We start from the raw sequence: 17,173 nt of genomic DNA on the forward strand, positions 1-17,173 counted from the left end.
CAGCTTAAGGAAAGCTATTTGTAGGATGTGACCACATTGTCTCCACTGTTACCTACCCTGTGACACTCTGGGAGCTGAATCATGGTGGCATATCCCCAGCCAGTTGCTTCTTTCAGTCTATGGCAGCAGCTGCTCAACCCTGGCCTGTGGTGCACTGTGATTTGGCCCAGTTAAATTCCATAGAAGCTGAACCATTCAGGGGGCCAGAGGGAACTATATTTAGAGTGGGACAGGATTAAATTGCAGGGTCTTCACACAGGGAACCTTTTCTTTGCTCTGCCTTTTCCAGCCAGCACTGACTGCCAAGAGGACCTGTGGCCACTGTCTCTTTCCTCTCTCCACCAACTCCTTTGTTCTCCTACTGTTTACCTCCTGACACCATGGACCCCAACGCCATCAAGGAGGAGCTGCGCCTGTTTCAGAGCACCCTGCTCCAGGACGGCCTGAAAGAGCTTTTGAATGAGAACAAGTTTGTGGACTGTCACCTGAAGGTAGGCGATCGTAGCTTTCCCTGCCATCGGCTGATCATGGCTGCCTGCAGCCCTTACTTCAGGGAAATTTTCTTTACTGAAGATGGGAAGGAGGTGGAGAACACCAAAGAGGTGGTCCTTGAGGATGTTAACCCTTCCATCCTGGACATGATTATTCAGTACCTCTACTCAGCTGAAATTGATCTCACCGATGACAACGTTCAGGATATAATTGCTGTGGCAAACAGGTTCCAGATCCCTTCTGTCTTCACAGTGTGTGTCAACTACCTTCAGAAGAAGCTGTCCTTGGGTAACTGCTTGGCCATCTTTAGGATGGGCCTGGTGCTCAGCTGTCCCAGGCTGGCCATCGCAGCACGCAACTACATTGCTGACCGCTTTGAACTCCTTTATAAGGAAGAGGAATTCCTAAAACTCGCAGCCCATGAACTGTTTGCCATTATTGGTGGAGACTCGTTGAATGTTGAGAGAGAGGAACTGGTTTTCGAAGCCGTCATGGCCTGGGTCCGCCATGACAGGGAGAAACGCCTCAAGGTCCTGAAGGATGCTTTCAACTGTATCCGATTCCGCCTCCTGCCTGAGAAATACTTCAAAGAGAGAGTGGAGACTGAAGAGATTATCAAAGCTGACCCAGAGCTTCAGAAGATGATTCAGGTCATCAGGGATGCTTTCAAGGGCAAACTGCCAGAGAAACCCAAGAAGAATGAGGGAGAGGAGGGGGCCAGCAAGGAAGGAGGTGAAGAGGAGGACAGTCCATTCCCTGGATTCCTGAATGATAATCGCAGACAAGGCATGTATGCTCGTGACTTCATCCTGATGATCAATGACACGGCAGCAGTGGGATATGACGTCAGTGAGAACGAGTGCTTCCTGGCAGCCATGTCCGAGCAGGTGCCACGTAACCACGTTAGCCTGGTGACAAAGAAGAACCAGCTATACATCATTGGAGGACTCTTTGTCGACGAGGAAAACAAGGATGTTCCTCTGCAATGTTATGCATATTTGGTGAGGAGGTTTTCTTTTCATTTGACATTATCTTTTCTCTGTAGTAGGCGATCTCCTATTTGGTAAGGAAAAATGTATATTTCCTGACTGGTCATGAGTCGTTGCAGGAGGTCGCTGGCTGCTGCTGGGTGAAATCACTCAAAAAGACGGTATTGCACCAAAGCTAGCTAATTACTAAGTGGTAGAGAAACTTGAAAAAATGTCACATGAACCAGAAACTGAGGATATTCCTTATTTGAAGTAAAATGTGTTCCTCATCCTGAAACTAAGACACTTTGAAAACAGCAAACAGTCTCATTTTTTGCAAGAAGCAAGAAGCTTAAAGGCAGGGAAAAAGTCCGTTTTTTTATATTAAATGTTTATATCAACAGTACAGAAATACAGTATAAATCTGATTCAGTATCACTGGGTTATATTGTGTTACATAGTTAGCTTTAGATGTTATGGTGGTTGTGAAACTTTTAAAAGTTAAATGATAGCTGGTCTAGCACTAGTTTTCAAGTGTAGTGGATAAAAGAAGCAGTAGTATCAGTTAACCTAAACCATCTTGTGGGATTTTATTTTAATTCCTTATTCAAACTATAAATAAACTAGAAGGAAAATATAAGTGAAAGTTATTTTTTTAGCATGTGATAACAAAAAGGCTGCAACATAGTTCTATCTGAATTCTCTTTCCAATAAAAGATGAATTACATTATCCATCAGGTCTAAGCAATATACACAATTAAGAATGTGATAGAGGCCTTGAACTGCTGTATCTTACAGCATAATCAATATGCGGATATCATGGAGCATAACAAGCAGATTCATGAGGTGAAAAAGACAAAGAGCTAATGGGTGCTAAAAGTATGCTTTCTCCACTCTTGTGAGTTATAGTTTTGTTTTTTTTCCTCCTCCACAGTTGGATCCGTTCAGCTCAGACTGGATCGCGCTGCCCCCAATGCCTTCTCCAAGATGTCTCTTTAACATCGGAGAGAGCGAGAACCTGCTGTTTGCTGTGGCTGGAAAAGACCTCCAGTCCAATGAATCATTGGATAGTGTGATGTGCTATGATACTGAGTCAGTGGTATTTCTTTGTTTTGATCCCTACTTCCCCCATTTCTCATTAAACATCTCACATTTGATCATTTTTAGGTGATAATTAACCAAGTAGATTTAATTGCATTTCTTTGTTTTAACTAAGGATTTTCTGGTATTGAATTTAATTAATTAATTATGGTAAATCTGAAGTTGTTGATCGGCTCTGGCTGTTTTTATTTTTATTATTTTTTTTTTCATTCTTGCATTCATTTGTGGGCCATTTAAGTTATTGACATTACTCATATATATAACTTTTTTTTTAAATCCCAAAGAAATTAGAAGCAATGAATTCAAGGGAAGAGAATAACACTTAATGAGTTCAGTTGCTTACAATTGTCACATTCTTCAGGAAGATGAGGTGGAGCGAGACCAAAAAGCTTCCCCTGAAGATCCACGGCCATGCAGTTGTCTCCCACAAAGGGCTGGTCTATAGCATTGGAGGAAAGACGGATGACAAGTGAGTAAAGGACCTTCTGTATGTTTGTATGTTTCTTGTTCTTATACTTTAGAGTGGAAACTTTAATCTGAATGCTCACTGCAAAGAATTCCGACCCAACACACCATTCGGTTTGAGCTTTTTATCAAGCACACAGTAATACTTTTCCGCTCGGCACACATGGCAGCCAACTTCCAGTCAGCTGCACACCCCTCCCCCTCTGGTCTCCAACATCACTGAAAAAGGGAAATCCTTGACATCAATGACATCCACCTGTCCCTCCAACCTCCCTGGCACCACCCCTCCCCTGTAGCTGGGCCAGGGATCACACCTCCACCACACTCACTGATTATCCTATAGTCTTAGGGTAAAGATTAGTATGGGTTTTGTATTCTGTCGTGATATTTAAGACAAGGGTGTTTATTGTGAGAATCAGAATCAGGAGACTTTATTTATCCCCAAGGAGCAATTAACAAACAACAGAGGAGCATAACGTTGAAGATAAGGACAATAAGAACGGGCAATAAGAGTGAAATAATAAATACACAGAATATACAATATATACGGTTTTGAAATTAAAGTGACTGAAAGGTGAATAAATAACTGTAAGTGACTAAAAATTAATAAAGTGTCGGTAGTATAAGAAGAGTGTAGTTTATGTTTATCGGTGTGGGAAATGGTCTTACCGGCTGGAGTTAAAAAGCAGAGTGGCTTTGGGGACAAAGGTGGCTCTCCTCCTCTCAGTCCTGCAGGAAATGCAGTGGAGGCGTCGCCCAGAGGGGAGCCATTGAAATGTTGGGTGAAGAATGTGAGATGGGTGTCCCCACAGAGATAGCTGAATAAATGTGAGTGTGTAATCTAATATATGCTGCAATCATGGAAAATACCAGCCCTGTGCATCTCTTGTTACAGCCAGCATATGCTATTTTTCCTCTCTCTCTATGCCTGCGATAGAAGCCAGAGTTGGGAAGGGACACACTTTTTACAACAAAATGAACCTTAGGCTTTAAAACTGTAATAAGACATGCAGTCAGCTCTTGAGTTCAGCTGTCAGTAAAACAGGCTGCTAATTATCAAATGTAAACAGGTGTGCTCGACCTGGCTTAATATAGCTGGGACTATCACCAGAAGGTCTCAACCAAGAGGAAAATAAGAGCAAGAGGTAAGGGTAAATGGCACTTTTCTACAGCATACTACAGTAGCCCATTCACTCCAGCACTTTTCTCTACACCCAACAGCTTGTCGTAACTAAAGTTACAGTTTTAAGTTACAACTTTAAACTTTAAATTCAGATCTTTAAAAAAAGATCGGTTAGTTTTGTAACCACATAAGAATACTTTTTGGTCTAGCTGCTCCGTTTGCCCATTTAACAACATTTAACTGTTTCCAAAACGGACACAGCAAATGTTTAATTATGAGGAAAATGGAATCACTGTTCAGACTTTCAGTCTTTGGATTAAGTAACAATGAATGTCAACCTAACATTGACTGCAATTAGTAAAGGTTTGTGAACCTTTACTAATTTTGTCCCTATGTCTTTAAGCGCTCCTTCTCAGGACACCTTTGTTTGTTATATAGATTACGTTTACTAACTTGCTTTTTGTGTCATTTCTCTTTTCTTTTCTTGTAGAACTGTTTTTAGTCCATTTACTCACTCCTGTTCTGCTCTTTATCCACATGAAGCTTTTCTTTCTTCAAATGTGTTCCTGTTGATTGGTGTTTAGAGGCTGTGCCCTTTCAAATTAGGGCTGAACGATTATGGAAAATAATCTAATTGCGATTTTTTTGCCCCAATATTGCGATTGCGATGCGATATGCGATTATTTTTTAAGGTCTTTGTCTTCTGTATTATTAAACAAAGACAAGCAATACATCTTATAGTATGGCCAATACTATATTACATTAATTTTAAACTGTTCTTTCCTGGAAGACAGACCTCTGTTATGATGACATGAGGTGATGCATGAATTGATGACTGACATTTTTATTTAACTTCTTCAATCACAACAGTATATTTGAACATACACAATAGTTTATTTTTAGCTTACAAACATCTGAGCATAAAGTGCTGACAAGGAACCCTGGTGTAAACATTAAAATGAAAGTCAGTACAATGTGCAGATTGCAGAAATATACATAAAAAAAATCAGTGGCTTTACCACACTCAGTTTTTCGACATCTGTGAACTACTAGACAGTCATTAAATTAAAAAATAATATTAAATAAATAAAACTAATAAATAAAAAATACACACATCTTACTGATCTCTGCAGTCAGTAACATTACACATAAAGTGCAAACATAATAGCAATTGTATAAACACACACACAAACACGCCATTAAAATTTAAAGGCGTGAAATTGGACGGTCTAGTTCTGATTAGCGTCACCGCTGTCTCGGTGGAGTTTAATAAACTCGGCCGTCTGCTTCATGCTATCTAAAATATAACCAGACACTGGTGTAAATTCTCGACTGTCTCTACTTCTGTTTAATCAGTTTTCTGTTTGACGTTTAGTCAGCTGTGTGAAAACCAAGGAGGAACCCACCCGGGGGATTAATAAAGTTTTATTTTATCTAATCTAATAACTTTAATCTCAGCCAAACCGATTTACTCACGAACAAACAAAACACTGAAAAAAGCCCAACAATAACATTTTTAGGTTGTCTAAGTGACTTATATATTACGTTTAACCCGAGCAGCGAAACTCCGCGGTGATCTGAACATGATGTGCCGGGAGTTGTGCCGTTCTCGGACAGCCTTCGGCGCGTCGCTGTGACGTAATCGGTCTACAAATGCGTCCTCAGGAGGATGCAGCCCATGAATTTGGACATGTCCAGAGTATAATCGCAGCCTTTGCGGTTAGAAAATTGCACTTGATCATGTCGCGATATTATCGCAAATGCGATATATCGTTCAGCCCTATTTCAAATAGAGAAATCATGATTTTTTTAATGAAGGCTTCATGTTGAAACACACTGTGAGTCCATTAGTCCAATTAGTAAAAAAAATAATAATAATGAAGACATGAGGATACATTTTTATAATCAATCATTTAAACATTGGCTTTAAGATTAAATTTCTTTGTCGGTAAACAAACATGTATCTTTCCTTATTTAAAAGCAATTGATTTAAATTATCATCATTTTAATTTTAGAGCTTTAATTATAGATGCTTAAAGCACCCATTAATTGCATCTATTTGTGTAGGTGACATCACCAAATCAACACCAAAAATGAACAAAAAAGTTTGACAGCTTTTGATGCTGAAAGTCCCACATCTTTCCTTCATCTTCACAGCAAAGCCCTTAACAAGATGTTTGTGTATAACCACAAACAGTCAGAGTGGAGGGAGCAGGCCGCCATGAAGACACCCAGAGCCATGTTTGGAGCAGTTGTCCACAATGGCAAGATCATAGTGGTTGGTGGAGTCAACGAGGAAGGCCTCACTGCCTCGTGTGAAGCCTATGACTTTGCAACGAACAAGTATGAATATGTTTGCAACTTTCCTGTTAAATGAGAACACTCACTGGTCACTTTATTAGGTACACCTATTCAGCAGTTTGTTAATGCATATATCTAATGAGCCAATCGCATGGCAGCAACTCAGTGCATCATGTAGGCCTGGTCAAGGAAGTCTGCTCAAGCTCAAACTGAGCATCGGAATGGGTAAGAAGGGTCATTTAAGGGAGCAAGTCATGGTCTAAGGGTTTTAGAAACGACTGAAATTTTCTACTGAAGTTTTCCCACACTATCATCTCTAGGGTTTCCTGGGAATGTTCTGAAAAAGTATCCAGTAAGCAGCAGCCCTCTTGTTCATGTTAGAGGTCAGAGATAGACAGACTGCTCAAGTCACCAGTCCCAAGGTCTTACTCCAGTGGACAGGGCTGGACTGGGACAAAAAAATCAGCCCTGGCATTTTTGGTCCAGGCGGCCAACCATCATTTTCTTATTATTATTTTTTTTTTTAAGAATATGTATATCTGTCAGGCATACACATATTATGCATTTTTTATGTTTTTGTTTGATTATAGATATTGAAACAGGTTCTCATCAGGTACAGTTGTTTTTGGGTTATTTCTTAGTTGCTACATTTTAGATATAAGCAGTGGCTCATGATGAAAGTAGCCATTTGCTCCTTTCCTAATTACACTCAACAAAAATATAAACGCAACACTTTTGTTACTGCTCCCATTCCCCATGGGATGGACGTAGAGACCTAAAATTCATTCCAGATACACAATATAACCATCCCTCCCAAACAGTGGTCACAAATCAGTCCAAATGTGTGGTAGTGGGCACATCTGCTATATTGAGATAATCCATCCCACCTCACAGGTGTGCCACATCAGGATGCTGATCTGACATTATGAGTAGTGCACAGGTGTACCTCAGACTGCCCACAACAAAAGGCCACCCTGGAATGTGCAGTTTTTTGCGCTATTGGAGGTCTGGGGACCCAGAACCGGTCAGTATCTGGTGTGACCACCATTTGCCTCATGCAGTGCAACACATCGTCGCATGGAGTCTATCAGATTGTCAATTGTGGCCTGTGAAATGTTGGGCCACTCCACTTCAATGGCTGTGCGAGGTTGTTGGATATTCGTGGGAACTGGTACACGCTGTCGTATACGCCGGTCAAGCACATCCCGAACATGCTCAATGGGTGACATGTCCGGTGAGTATGCTGGCCATGCAAGAACTGGGACATTCTCAGCTGCCGTCTGCCCTGAACAATGTGAACCATGATTCATCCGTGAAGCGCACACCTCTCCAACGTGCCAGACGCCATCGAATGTGAGCATTTGCCCACACAAGTCTGTTACGGCGACGAGCTGGAGTCAGGTCAAGACCCCGATGAGGACGACGGGCATCCAGTTGAGCGTCCCTGAGACGGTTTCTGACAGTTTGTGCAGAAATTGTTTGGTTGTGCAAACCAATTGTTCCAGCAGCTGTCTGGGTGGCTGGTCTCAGACGATCTTGGAGGTGAACCTGCTGGATGTGGAGGTCCTGGGCTGGTGTGGTTACACGAGGTCTGCGATTGTGAGGCCGGTTGGATGTGCTGCCATATTCTCTGAAACGCCTGTGGAGACGGCTTATGGTTGAGAAATGAACATTCAATGCACGGGCGACAGATCTGGTTGACATTCCTGCTGTCAGCATGCCAATTGCACACTCCCTCATTGCTTGTGGCATCTGTGGCATTTTGCTGTGAGACAAAACTGCACATTCCAGGGTGGCCTTTTGTTGTGGGCAGTCTGAGGTACACCTGTGCACTACTCATGATGTCAGATCAGCATCCTGATGTGGCACACCTGTGAGGTGGGATGGATTATCTCAATATAGCAGATGTGCCCACTACCACACATTTGGACTGATTTGTGACCACTGTTTGGGAGGGATGGTTATATTGTGTATCTGGAATGAATTTTAGGTCTCTACGTTGATCCCATGGGGAATGGGAGCAGTAACAAAGGTGTTGCATTTATATTTTTGTTGAGTGTATGTCCCTCCATCTATCTTCTTATCATGTGAGTTTCATCTTCCTCCATCTCTTACTCACTTCTACACAGCTGGTTCAGCAGCAGCCTCCTGTAACTGTGAGGTCTGGTTACTAGTTGCTGTTCACGGTGCAGCAGCGCCAACAACAAATATGTTGTTAATTTGACCCATTTTGCTGCATCTATTTTTAAGTTTCTTTTTATTATTTTCTCTTAGCTTTTCAGCTCCACCTTTTACTCACTTCTTCTACACTAAACTTCTTCCACAAGCTGCACCAGTGAATAGAGAAGGGAGGAGAGGGGAGGGGAGGGGCTGATCGCATTTAAGAGATTTAATTGGGCAATACAGTGTCAGTAATAAAAATGAACCAATGGGCCCCCATCAGTGCTTGCACGGCAGCGGCCTTTCAATCCATTGGCCCAAAATGCCAGATGACCAGTCCAGCTTTGCCAGTAGAGCACCTTTGGGATGTGGTAGAACAGGATGTTTTATTACATGTCACATTTAAAATCATCCCACATCCCCCAAGATGGTTAGAACAATCACAGCGCTCACTGGTTCTTCATGCTCATTGAGTCAAACCTTTCTCTAATAATTTTAGCTAGCTGGCTTCTCAGTGCGATTTATCTGCCCTAGCTAGTGCAGCATCTGGATAGGATTAAAAGGAGCCTCAATACTAATAAAACATAGATTTATCTTAGTGTGGTTTATTTATTTGCAGCAGGAACCTCTATCAGGTTGATTTAGATTTGCTTTAGCGATGTAGTTGCTATAACTAACTGGAGCCTATTGGCTCTGATTAACAGTATTTAAGCTAGCTAGTTTAAACTCTGACATTAAAATTTCTGCAATTAAGTGCAAAATATAAATACATTTAAGTTACAGGACTGGTTAATTTACTTGTTTATAACCAACAGAATTTTTTCGTTTAAAAAAAAATGTTGCACTCATTTGGCTTTGATAAACTACAGTTCAGTTATCTGCCAAAAGAAAAGAGAAATACTGAAACTGGAAAAAATGACTGCGGTACAAACTACAACAACAGGGATAGCTTAGACTTATTTCCTACCTTCTCCTAATGTTGTGTCTCCTCAGGTGGGAGCCCTTCACAGAGTTTCCTCAGGAGAGAAGCTCTGTCAACCTAGTAAGCAATGGTGGCTCGCTTTACGCTGTGGGTGGCTTTGCTATGGTTCAGATGGAGAACAAGGAGGTGACTCCCACAGAGGTCACTGATGTCTGGCAGTAAGTCTTATTAAGTTGAGGGACCCAGATTTACAGGCTTTTATTTTTTATATTGCTACTTTGCTCGTTTGGGAAAAATGACCCAATTCTCGCTCTTGTTAGGTATGAGGAAGACAAGAAGCAGTGGAGCGGCATGCTGAGGGAGATGCGCTATGCTGCTGGATCCTCCTGTGTTTCTATGCGCCTCAATGCTGCAAAGATGCCTAAACTGTAGACAGAAGCAGTTTCTTTTTCTTACACATCCCCACCATCAACACCTTCTGTCACCCTCTCCTCCTTAGGCGAGCTACCCCCTGGCCTCCTAATCCTCTCTACTCAGATTTCTGTGCGTCGAGTTGATCTTTGACATTCATTTTTTTCTGAACTAAGATGATTTTTATCTCTACAATAAAACACTTGCTTCTGGACTGCGCCATCCCGACAGTGAATAGGAATCACAATTTAGAGTGATTTCTATTCACTTTTCTAGCTTCCCTTTTGTAAAATAAACATTTGTAAACTTCAGCTTCTTTTACTGCTTTTAAGTGCGTGCGTGAGGGACATTACAGAGAACATCAGCATGTCCAGGGCAGCCAAGGGAAAAAAGACATATATTTGTAGATGCAGATGTGTTATGCTTTGAGGTAATGTCAGGTGTAGACTTGACACTCAGCGTAATAACCTTTAAACACAGGACAAATATTAAGCATGACTGCGGTCAACACTGCATGCTCTAGCGATAGCAGCAGTCAAACATAATGTGAGAATTGTAGGCGTATTTTTGCAGCTTACCCCGACAATGAGTGAAATATATTCACACTGAAAAATAACAGCGTGCATGTTTTTATGTTTACATTATAAAGACTGACACAAAAGGAAGAGGAAATTGCACAAGGTTTAAATCAATATTTCAGTGTGGTCTGTAGCTGATGACTACATGAGGTGGGAAGATGTGTTAAGGCGGCTGCAATCATTAATGCTTGAAGTGAATCATTAACAAAGACAAGCAACCTATTTATAAGTACCGAACTACAACGCTATGAAAAAGTACCCCCCTCCCACTACCTGATTTCTCTCCTTTTTTAAATTTTTGCTTGTTTTTCAGACTTACATGTTTGAGATCACACACACAACCTGAGTAAATGCAAAATCCAGTTTTTAAATAGACATTTTATTTATTAAAAAGAAAACAGGTAGCCAGACCTACCTAATCATATGTGAAAAAGTAATTGCTGGTTTGGTACTACCTTTAGCAACGAAAACTGCACCCAAGTATTTGTAATGACTGCCAATGAGTCTTTCACGTTGCTGTAGAGGAATTTTGGCCCATTCCTTTATCCACAATTGTTTTAATTCAACAACATTGGAGGGTTTTCATGCATTATCAGCCTATTTAAGATCATGCCAAAGTACCTTAAATGGATCTGACCCTGAATTTGACTAGGCCACTCTGAACGCTTAAATTTAGTTCCTTTTTTGAGCCATTCAGAGATTGTCTTACTACTGCATAACACAAGTGTGATTGAGCTTCTGGGTATGAATTGAAGGCCAGACATTCTCCTTCAGGATTTTCTAGTGAAGTAGAGTCCATGAATTTTATAAGTGGAAAAAAATGGATGGATGGACAGATGGAACGTGTCCAGGTCCTGTCGTGAGGCAGAGAAGAAGCTGCATAGGTCAAATGCACTTGGTTTTAAATCTTGTCTATTTCTAGCAGCACTTGTGAGCTCTTTGAGATGACTAGGAACAAAATGCTTTAATTGCCTCAGGATAGAAGTGCAGAAAACTCAGCCGTTGTGCTTTTGGAAATTGTCCTTATTCACACTTTGCTGCTCCTTTCTCCTGTTTTTATCCTCAGGTAAGTAGTGGTAGCAACATCAGGAAGAAGGAACACAAGAAGCCAAGTAGTCAAAAAAATAAAAACACATGTTAGAAAAGTAAAATAGTCTCAGAACCACTGTAAAATATAATATTCGTTTTTTGCTGGACATTACATTTGCTGGACAGAACTAATTATATTACTAGTTACTGATATCTGACTTCTAGAAAATGCTGCATTTTACTGTGAGCAGCAGTTTGTTGATTACAGATGTGCACAACTGAAGCACAGTTCACAACATATAAGTTTTAGTGTGACACTTTTGATTGAAACTTACGGTCGAATTTGTAGAAAGTTAAAGTAAAATGGTAACACACTATTATAATTAAGTGTTCATTCCCTGCTTCTAAACCTTCTTGTTCCTTTAATCAGAAACCGTGTGCTAAATTTAGCTCGGTAGTGCCATGCTGAGGTATTCACATGCTCGTTTCAAGAAATAATAAAGACCTCATTAGAAAGTCTTGAGTTCATTCTTGTAAATGAACACTGGACTGTTTCCTGTGTTGCTAGATCCCCGACATTCCATTCCCTCACCTCACCACCTGAAACCTAAGCTACATAGACAAATTGACCCTTGAGCTTTGTCAGCTTAAGCGTGATACCAGGAAGTATGCACTTCACATAGCTGAAGCTGAAGCACACAACACAGGACTTCAAGTAAAAATATTCTGGACTTTCCCACTTGTGGTGTGTAACAGTAAAAGGAAAGAATAAAAGAGGGTGTGACTGTGGGATGGAAGTGAAAATAGAGACGAGATGCTAAAGGACTGAAGTGCATACTGGTGAGGATACTGGCAGTAGAAGTGAGTAAAAAACCTTTTATATAATCGAATGTTACCTTTATGCTGAGATGTAACACTGAAATAATAATTTACAGTTTGTAGTTTTTTGCAAAATGTAATCATTTTAATGAGTGCAAGTTCCTGCCTCATGAAAACCAAGTGTTTATGATGTGTAAGTGACACCTCACACATCCCCTGACATCCATAATGAGAACAGATCGTACTGACAGCATTACAGGATGCCATAGGCACTGTCATATACTGAGAGGCTTTCAGAAATCAGACTGTTGAAAAAGAATGATTTTGCTTGCTTCTTTCCCACCGAGTTTCCCTGATTGTTTGTTTCTTTGCTTGTCCTGCTCTCGCCTTCCTTCCATGAGCAGTAATTGCTGCCTGCTGTGATCTGACAGCTGGGGGGAAATGAAATGATTTGCGTGTTGCCTATTGTATTGCTCAGAAAACATATATGTCATGAATACAGTACACAAGAATAGAGGTGTTGTTAAAGAAAAGGCATTTGTTCAATGCGTGCCAATTATATTTAATATATTAATATTTCTGTTTGTTTTTATGTTAAGGCCTGCACTACTCATGTTGTGTTCATTCCCATGTTTCTCACGGTGTGATTTCCAAATTTTAGTGATCAGAAATAGCAGCTATACCAAAAACATCACTAACATTAAATGTGAATATTTGAAGTCTGTTTGAAAACTCTAACCAGCCCTTCTTGTAATATTAATAATTTTGAATAATTAAAAATTAATTAATTTATAGGATTGCTAATTTTGCTACATTGTGTCTCCCCAATTCCTTTTAAATTGCTTCAGTTACATTTTCATAAATGCAGGGGACATTCTATTTTGCGGGGTTTTTTTTAGTTTTCAGTGTGGTTATTAAAATCATTTCTCATTCTCAATAGGACTGAACTATGGCCATCAACCATTCCAACAATTCCAACTGTACCGATTTGGATGAACTGATGAAACACTACTACCTGCCTGTGGCTTATAGTCTCATCTTCATTGTGGGCTTGGTTGGAAATGTAACATCTATCAGCATTTACTTGACAAAGCTGCGTCCCTGGAAGAGCAGCAGCATCATCTTGGTCAACCTGGCGGTGACCGATCTTCTCTACGTCCTCAGCCTGCCGTTCCTGGTCTACTACTACAGCAGATGGGATAAGTGGTCTCTCTGCGGATTCATGTGCCGTGTCGTGCGCGTTGGGTTTCATTTGAACCTTTATGGGAGCATCCTCTTTCTAACATGTCTGGCAGTTTTTCGTTATGTAGTGGTGATTAAACCACTGAGTGCAGCACAGGTACAGCAGAAGCGCTGGGGTATAATTGCCTGCTCAGCTGTTTGGATCATCTCTGCCGCTGAAATAACACCCATGTTGAGCATGATATCAGTGAATGATAACAAGAAGTGCATAGACTTTGCAAGTACTGAACCCGTCGCTACTGTGCGGTTGTACGGCTGGCTACTTACTGCGTTTGGATTTCTACTTCCCCTTGTGGTGGTGTTTATGTGTTACACTGGGATAGTAAAACAGCTGGCAAACGGACCACGCACAACAAGTTTCTGTCGGATGCGAGCACGGCGTGTGACTGTACTGATCCTGGTGGTGTTTGTTGTATGTTTTATGCCATATCACGTCCTGCGTGTGTTGCGGATAGAATCAAGATATCATAACGCGACTTGTCCGGCAGAGAACATCGTGCATGCAGCGTATATCATCTCCCGGCCTCTGGCTGGATTTAACACATTTTTCAACCTGGTGCTCTACACTCTTTCAGGTGATACATTTAGGAGGGCCTTTCTCAACGCTTTCCACTGGGAACGCTGCCTGACCAAAACAAGGTCACTGGTCCACCTGGCCGTCATTAGCAAGGCAAGCAGGGACAAGTCTGCTACATGACTGACAACACCTAACTTTCTTTCTTCAGTAGCTCTGTGACTCATACTGTAGACATGCTGTAATAATATGCACTCATTGTGTCGTCTTTACCGTAGGTTCGTCTTGGGAAACTTTGCAGCAACCCAGAAGTGAAAATAATAAGGACTCAATGTATTAATGACTCAATAGTTAAGACCTTTGTCTACAGTTTTTCTTTCTCTGACTGGAAGTCCCCTGAGCATATTTACCTGACTTACAATGGATTCCTTTGTTTGAAGCCCCAAAAATATTTACTGTGTAGCTATGGACCTTGGAAGAGAGTTTGTATTTCTAAACTCTTTTGTTTGTGATTCAGATTTCCTAACAGAATGCCTGAGCCTCTGACATGCTAATTTTATTCAGATTCTTTCAGCTAGTAAGACAACCCCCTATGAGCAATCAGGTTGAAAAATAAAGCCACAAGATACAATGAGGGCAGCTTCTAGGACAGAACATTGAGATACTAGGAGACTTGCTCACATTGTTTTCCATTTGTGTCTATTTTTAGATTTCATAAGGCAAGCACTGCCTGCTTTGCTCTCCCCAACGAGATGCCACAGTGGTGCCTGAATATAGAGAACTGCTAGATCTCACCTTAAAGTTTCAGAGTATATCAAAAATTGATGGGCAACGTGATAGATAGATATGTGAAACTTTTACAGGCATTATTGCTGTTACAGCTATTTTATACATTTTAAAACATCTACTATAACAACACGCTAAAATTCAAAAAGGAGTTGTAGCTAGCTGAGTCATTTTAGCCTATCATTGTCTGGTTAAATAATCTTAAAATATTATGCTGTCAAACGTATCATATTGCATTAAGCATATTTTATTTTATTGAGTTACACCTCTACTGGAATGCTGAATCTGATTTTTTCCCTATAAGCACCAAAGGCTTTGGCTCATTTGACTAAATTTGATAAAGGAACAAACCTATTTAAAGTTGGATGGATTACCATTTTGTTAAACCTGCTTCACAACATGCTACTTTGTTATTTAAAGCACATTAAAAGACAGCAATCTTTATATCCAAATCTGGTGAAAGTAACAGGAAATATAAATTTCATGTACAGTGCTTGATGTGGCTGTTGAAGGTCTCAGTATGAATAGTGTGAGCAATAATGCTTTTTGACAAGATAAGCAACATTTAAATAAAACAATAACCAAAATAAATAAATGTATTCAGTGTGTGAACTTTTTCTAACAGGAGTCATCAAATATAATTTAGAATCAGCAAATTGACTCGTTTTAATTCACCTCCACCATCTATCTCTAGCACTTTTTTCTTTGAGGTTTCTCTTTGCGTCACATTGGAAATGGTCAGAAACGTTTTAATTGCTGGCCCTAAAAACACTGCATTAGTCATCCTGCTTTGTTGCATTTCCCCAACAGTGCTATAAAACGATTATATAGCCCGACAACACCTCCTCCAGTCATGATCTGTGCTAAGTGCTCACATATCCCAGAGTCTTTCAGAGTTCTCCGTGCAGATGCGTTCACCTTTCCCATGTGCTAGCAAGACAGGCTGTGCAATTTTCTCATTTCTCAAGCCTAGATGCTCTAAGAGCAAGAGCCAAGGACTTGGGACCTTCAAAGAGGCCGATATTACTAAGTCAAACCAAAGCACAAAATTTGTGAGAACACACAAACAATCACCCAGAAGTCCTGGAACAAAGTCATACTGTCAACCCAAAGACATCCTCAACAGAAGCTTTTATATCATTTGTCTATTGCTGCTTCTTCCTGGATACAGCGTATTGTTCTGCTGTTGTTCCCTTTCCTGATTTATATCTGAGATTACATTTACAAAGAAAGCCTAAAATTCGTGATATTATTTGTTGTAAATGTTAAGGAAGCCATCAGTCCTCTGGTTTTGTACGAGGGGGGGGAAAAATCCTGCATCACTAACATGTTTTTTGTTTTGTTTTGCTCTCATACAAGCTGTGCAAGTAGAATTGAAGCTACAGCTGGGAATAAAGAGGCTATTTTTGTCTATGGCATTTCCTTTTCTGCCTCCTGACTGATCTTCTCCTCATCCTCATTTGCCTTCTCATAGACAAAACACCTGCATGGAGCAGTCTCCCACATAGTAGACAGGTCTGGCCCAGATCTAGGATCAACCTGGCACTGCTTGCTGACTTCTGGAACGATAAGACGTATGTCATCCAGATATGGACCAGGCCTGGCATAGATGGCGCTGTCTATGTCATGGCATGCCATATCTGTCTTGATTGTGGTTTGGGTTATGTGGCCCAGGCTCATAGAAAACAGGTCTTCCCTGCAACCGGCATCAAGCTGGCACCTCTGACTGACTGATGTTATGGCGGGGTGTAAGTCAACCAGATGTGGGCCAGGTCTGGCAATGATGGCACTATTTATGTTCCTATTTTAGTTAGAAGACCCAAATGCCATGTTGCAATACTATACTGCTATGGTAGCCAACATTTCAAATGCAGGTTTGACAGGTTTGTGAGGGTACACTTTATCCAAAACCTAGTGACGGTTTACTCATCTTTGCCAGTGGGTGGCTGTAGCTCAGGTCACCTACTGATCGGAGGGTTAGTGGTTAGACCCCTGGCTCCTCCAGTCTACATGTCAAGAGTGTGAATGTGTATGAATGTAGTTAGGAAGCACTCAGTTTAGAGAAAGTGTGTGATTGGGTGAATGTGGCATGTTGTATAGAGCACTTTGAGTAATATGGGAGAGTAGAAAAGCGTTATCTAAGAATCAGTCCATTCACTGTCTGAACAGAGTTTCGTCATGTTACTTTTGCACTATTATGTTCCGGCACATGTTGTTATTACATGGCTTGATTAAGTTACACATTAGGCTGACATCTGGGGT

General features: G+C 40.8%; 2 protein-coding genes across 4 annotated transcripts; both read left to right on the forward strand.

Moving 5' to 3' along the window:
- Nucleotides 1-257: 257 nt before the first annotated feature.
- Nucleotides 258-10,254, forward strand: LOC146642412 (kelch-like protein 41b). Its single transcript, XM_085397348.1, has 6 exons — nt 258-1,493; nt 2,395-2,552; nt 2,923-3,030; nt 6,307-6,492; nt 9,604-9,750; nt 9,853-10,254. Exons 1-6 carry the CDS (start codon nt 381-383, stop codon nt 9,962-9,964), a joined length of 1,824 nt encoding a protein of 607 aa, XP_085253474.1. The 5' UTR covers nt 258-380; the 3' UTR covers nt 9,965-10,254.
- Nucleotides 10,255-10,387: 133 nt separating this feature from the next.
- Nucleotides 10,388-16,197, forward strand: LOC146642413 (2-oxoglutarate receptor 1). Of its 3 annotated transcripts, XM_085397351.1 has the most exons (3): nt 10,388-12,411; nt 13,310-14,281; nt 14,404-16,197. In XM_085397351.1, the coding sequence occupies exons 2-3, from the start codon at nt 13,319-13,321 to the stop codon at nt 14,635-14,637; spliced, it is 1,197 nt and encodes a 398-aa protein (XP_085253477.1). In that variant the 5' UTR covers nt 10,388-12,411; nt 13,310-13,318; the 3' UTR covers nt 14,638-16,197. The 3 variants fall into 3 exon arrangements, with proteins under 3 accessions (XP_085253477.1, XP_085253476.1, XP_085253478.1); XM_085397350.1 differs by having other exon boundaries at nt 10,388-14,281; XM_085397352.1 differs by having other exon boundaries at nt 10,388-14,541.
- The last annotated feature ends 976 nt before the right edge of the window (nt 16,198-17,173 follow it).

This window comes from Rhamphochromis longiceps, linkage group LG23 (genome assembly GCF_057381845.1).
Source record: "Rhamphochromis longiceps isolate RC_006_pf linkage group LG23, R_longiceps_female_GT1.1, whole genome shotgun sequence".
Lineage (NCBI taxonomy): Eukaryota > Metazoa > Chordata > Actinopteri > Cichliformes > Cichlidae > Rhamphochromis > Rhamphochromis longiceps.

What these genes read in the sequence shown, in the direction of transcription:
- LOC146642412 (XM_085397348.1), top strand. Translation starts at nt 381, where the DNA reads ATGGACCCCAACGCCATCAAGGAGGAGCTGCGCCTGTTTCAGAGCACC. An exon ending in GTGATGTGCTATGATACTGA is followed by an intron (nt 2,553 to 2,922) that starts GTCAGTGGTATT and finishes CACATTCTTCAG; the next exon opens with GAAGATGAGGTGGAGCGAGA. An exon ending in GAGGTCACTGATGTCTGGCA is followed by an intron (nt 9,751 to 9,852) that starts GTAAGTCTTATT and finishes CGCTCTTGTTAG; the next exon opens with GTATGAGGAAGACAAGAAGC.
- LOC146642413 (XM_085397350.1), top strand. Translation starts at nt 13,319, where the DNA reads ATGGCCATCAACCATTCCAACAATTCCAACTGTACCGATTTGGATGAA. An exon ending in ACCTGGCCGTCATTAGCAAG is followed by an intron (nt 14,282 to 14,403) that starts GCAAGCAGGGAC and finishes TCTTTACCGTAG; the next exon opens with GTTCGTCTTGGGAAACTTTG.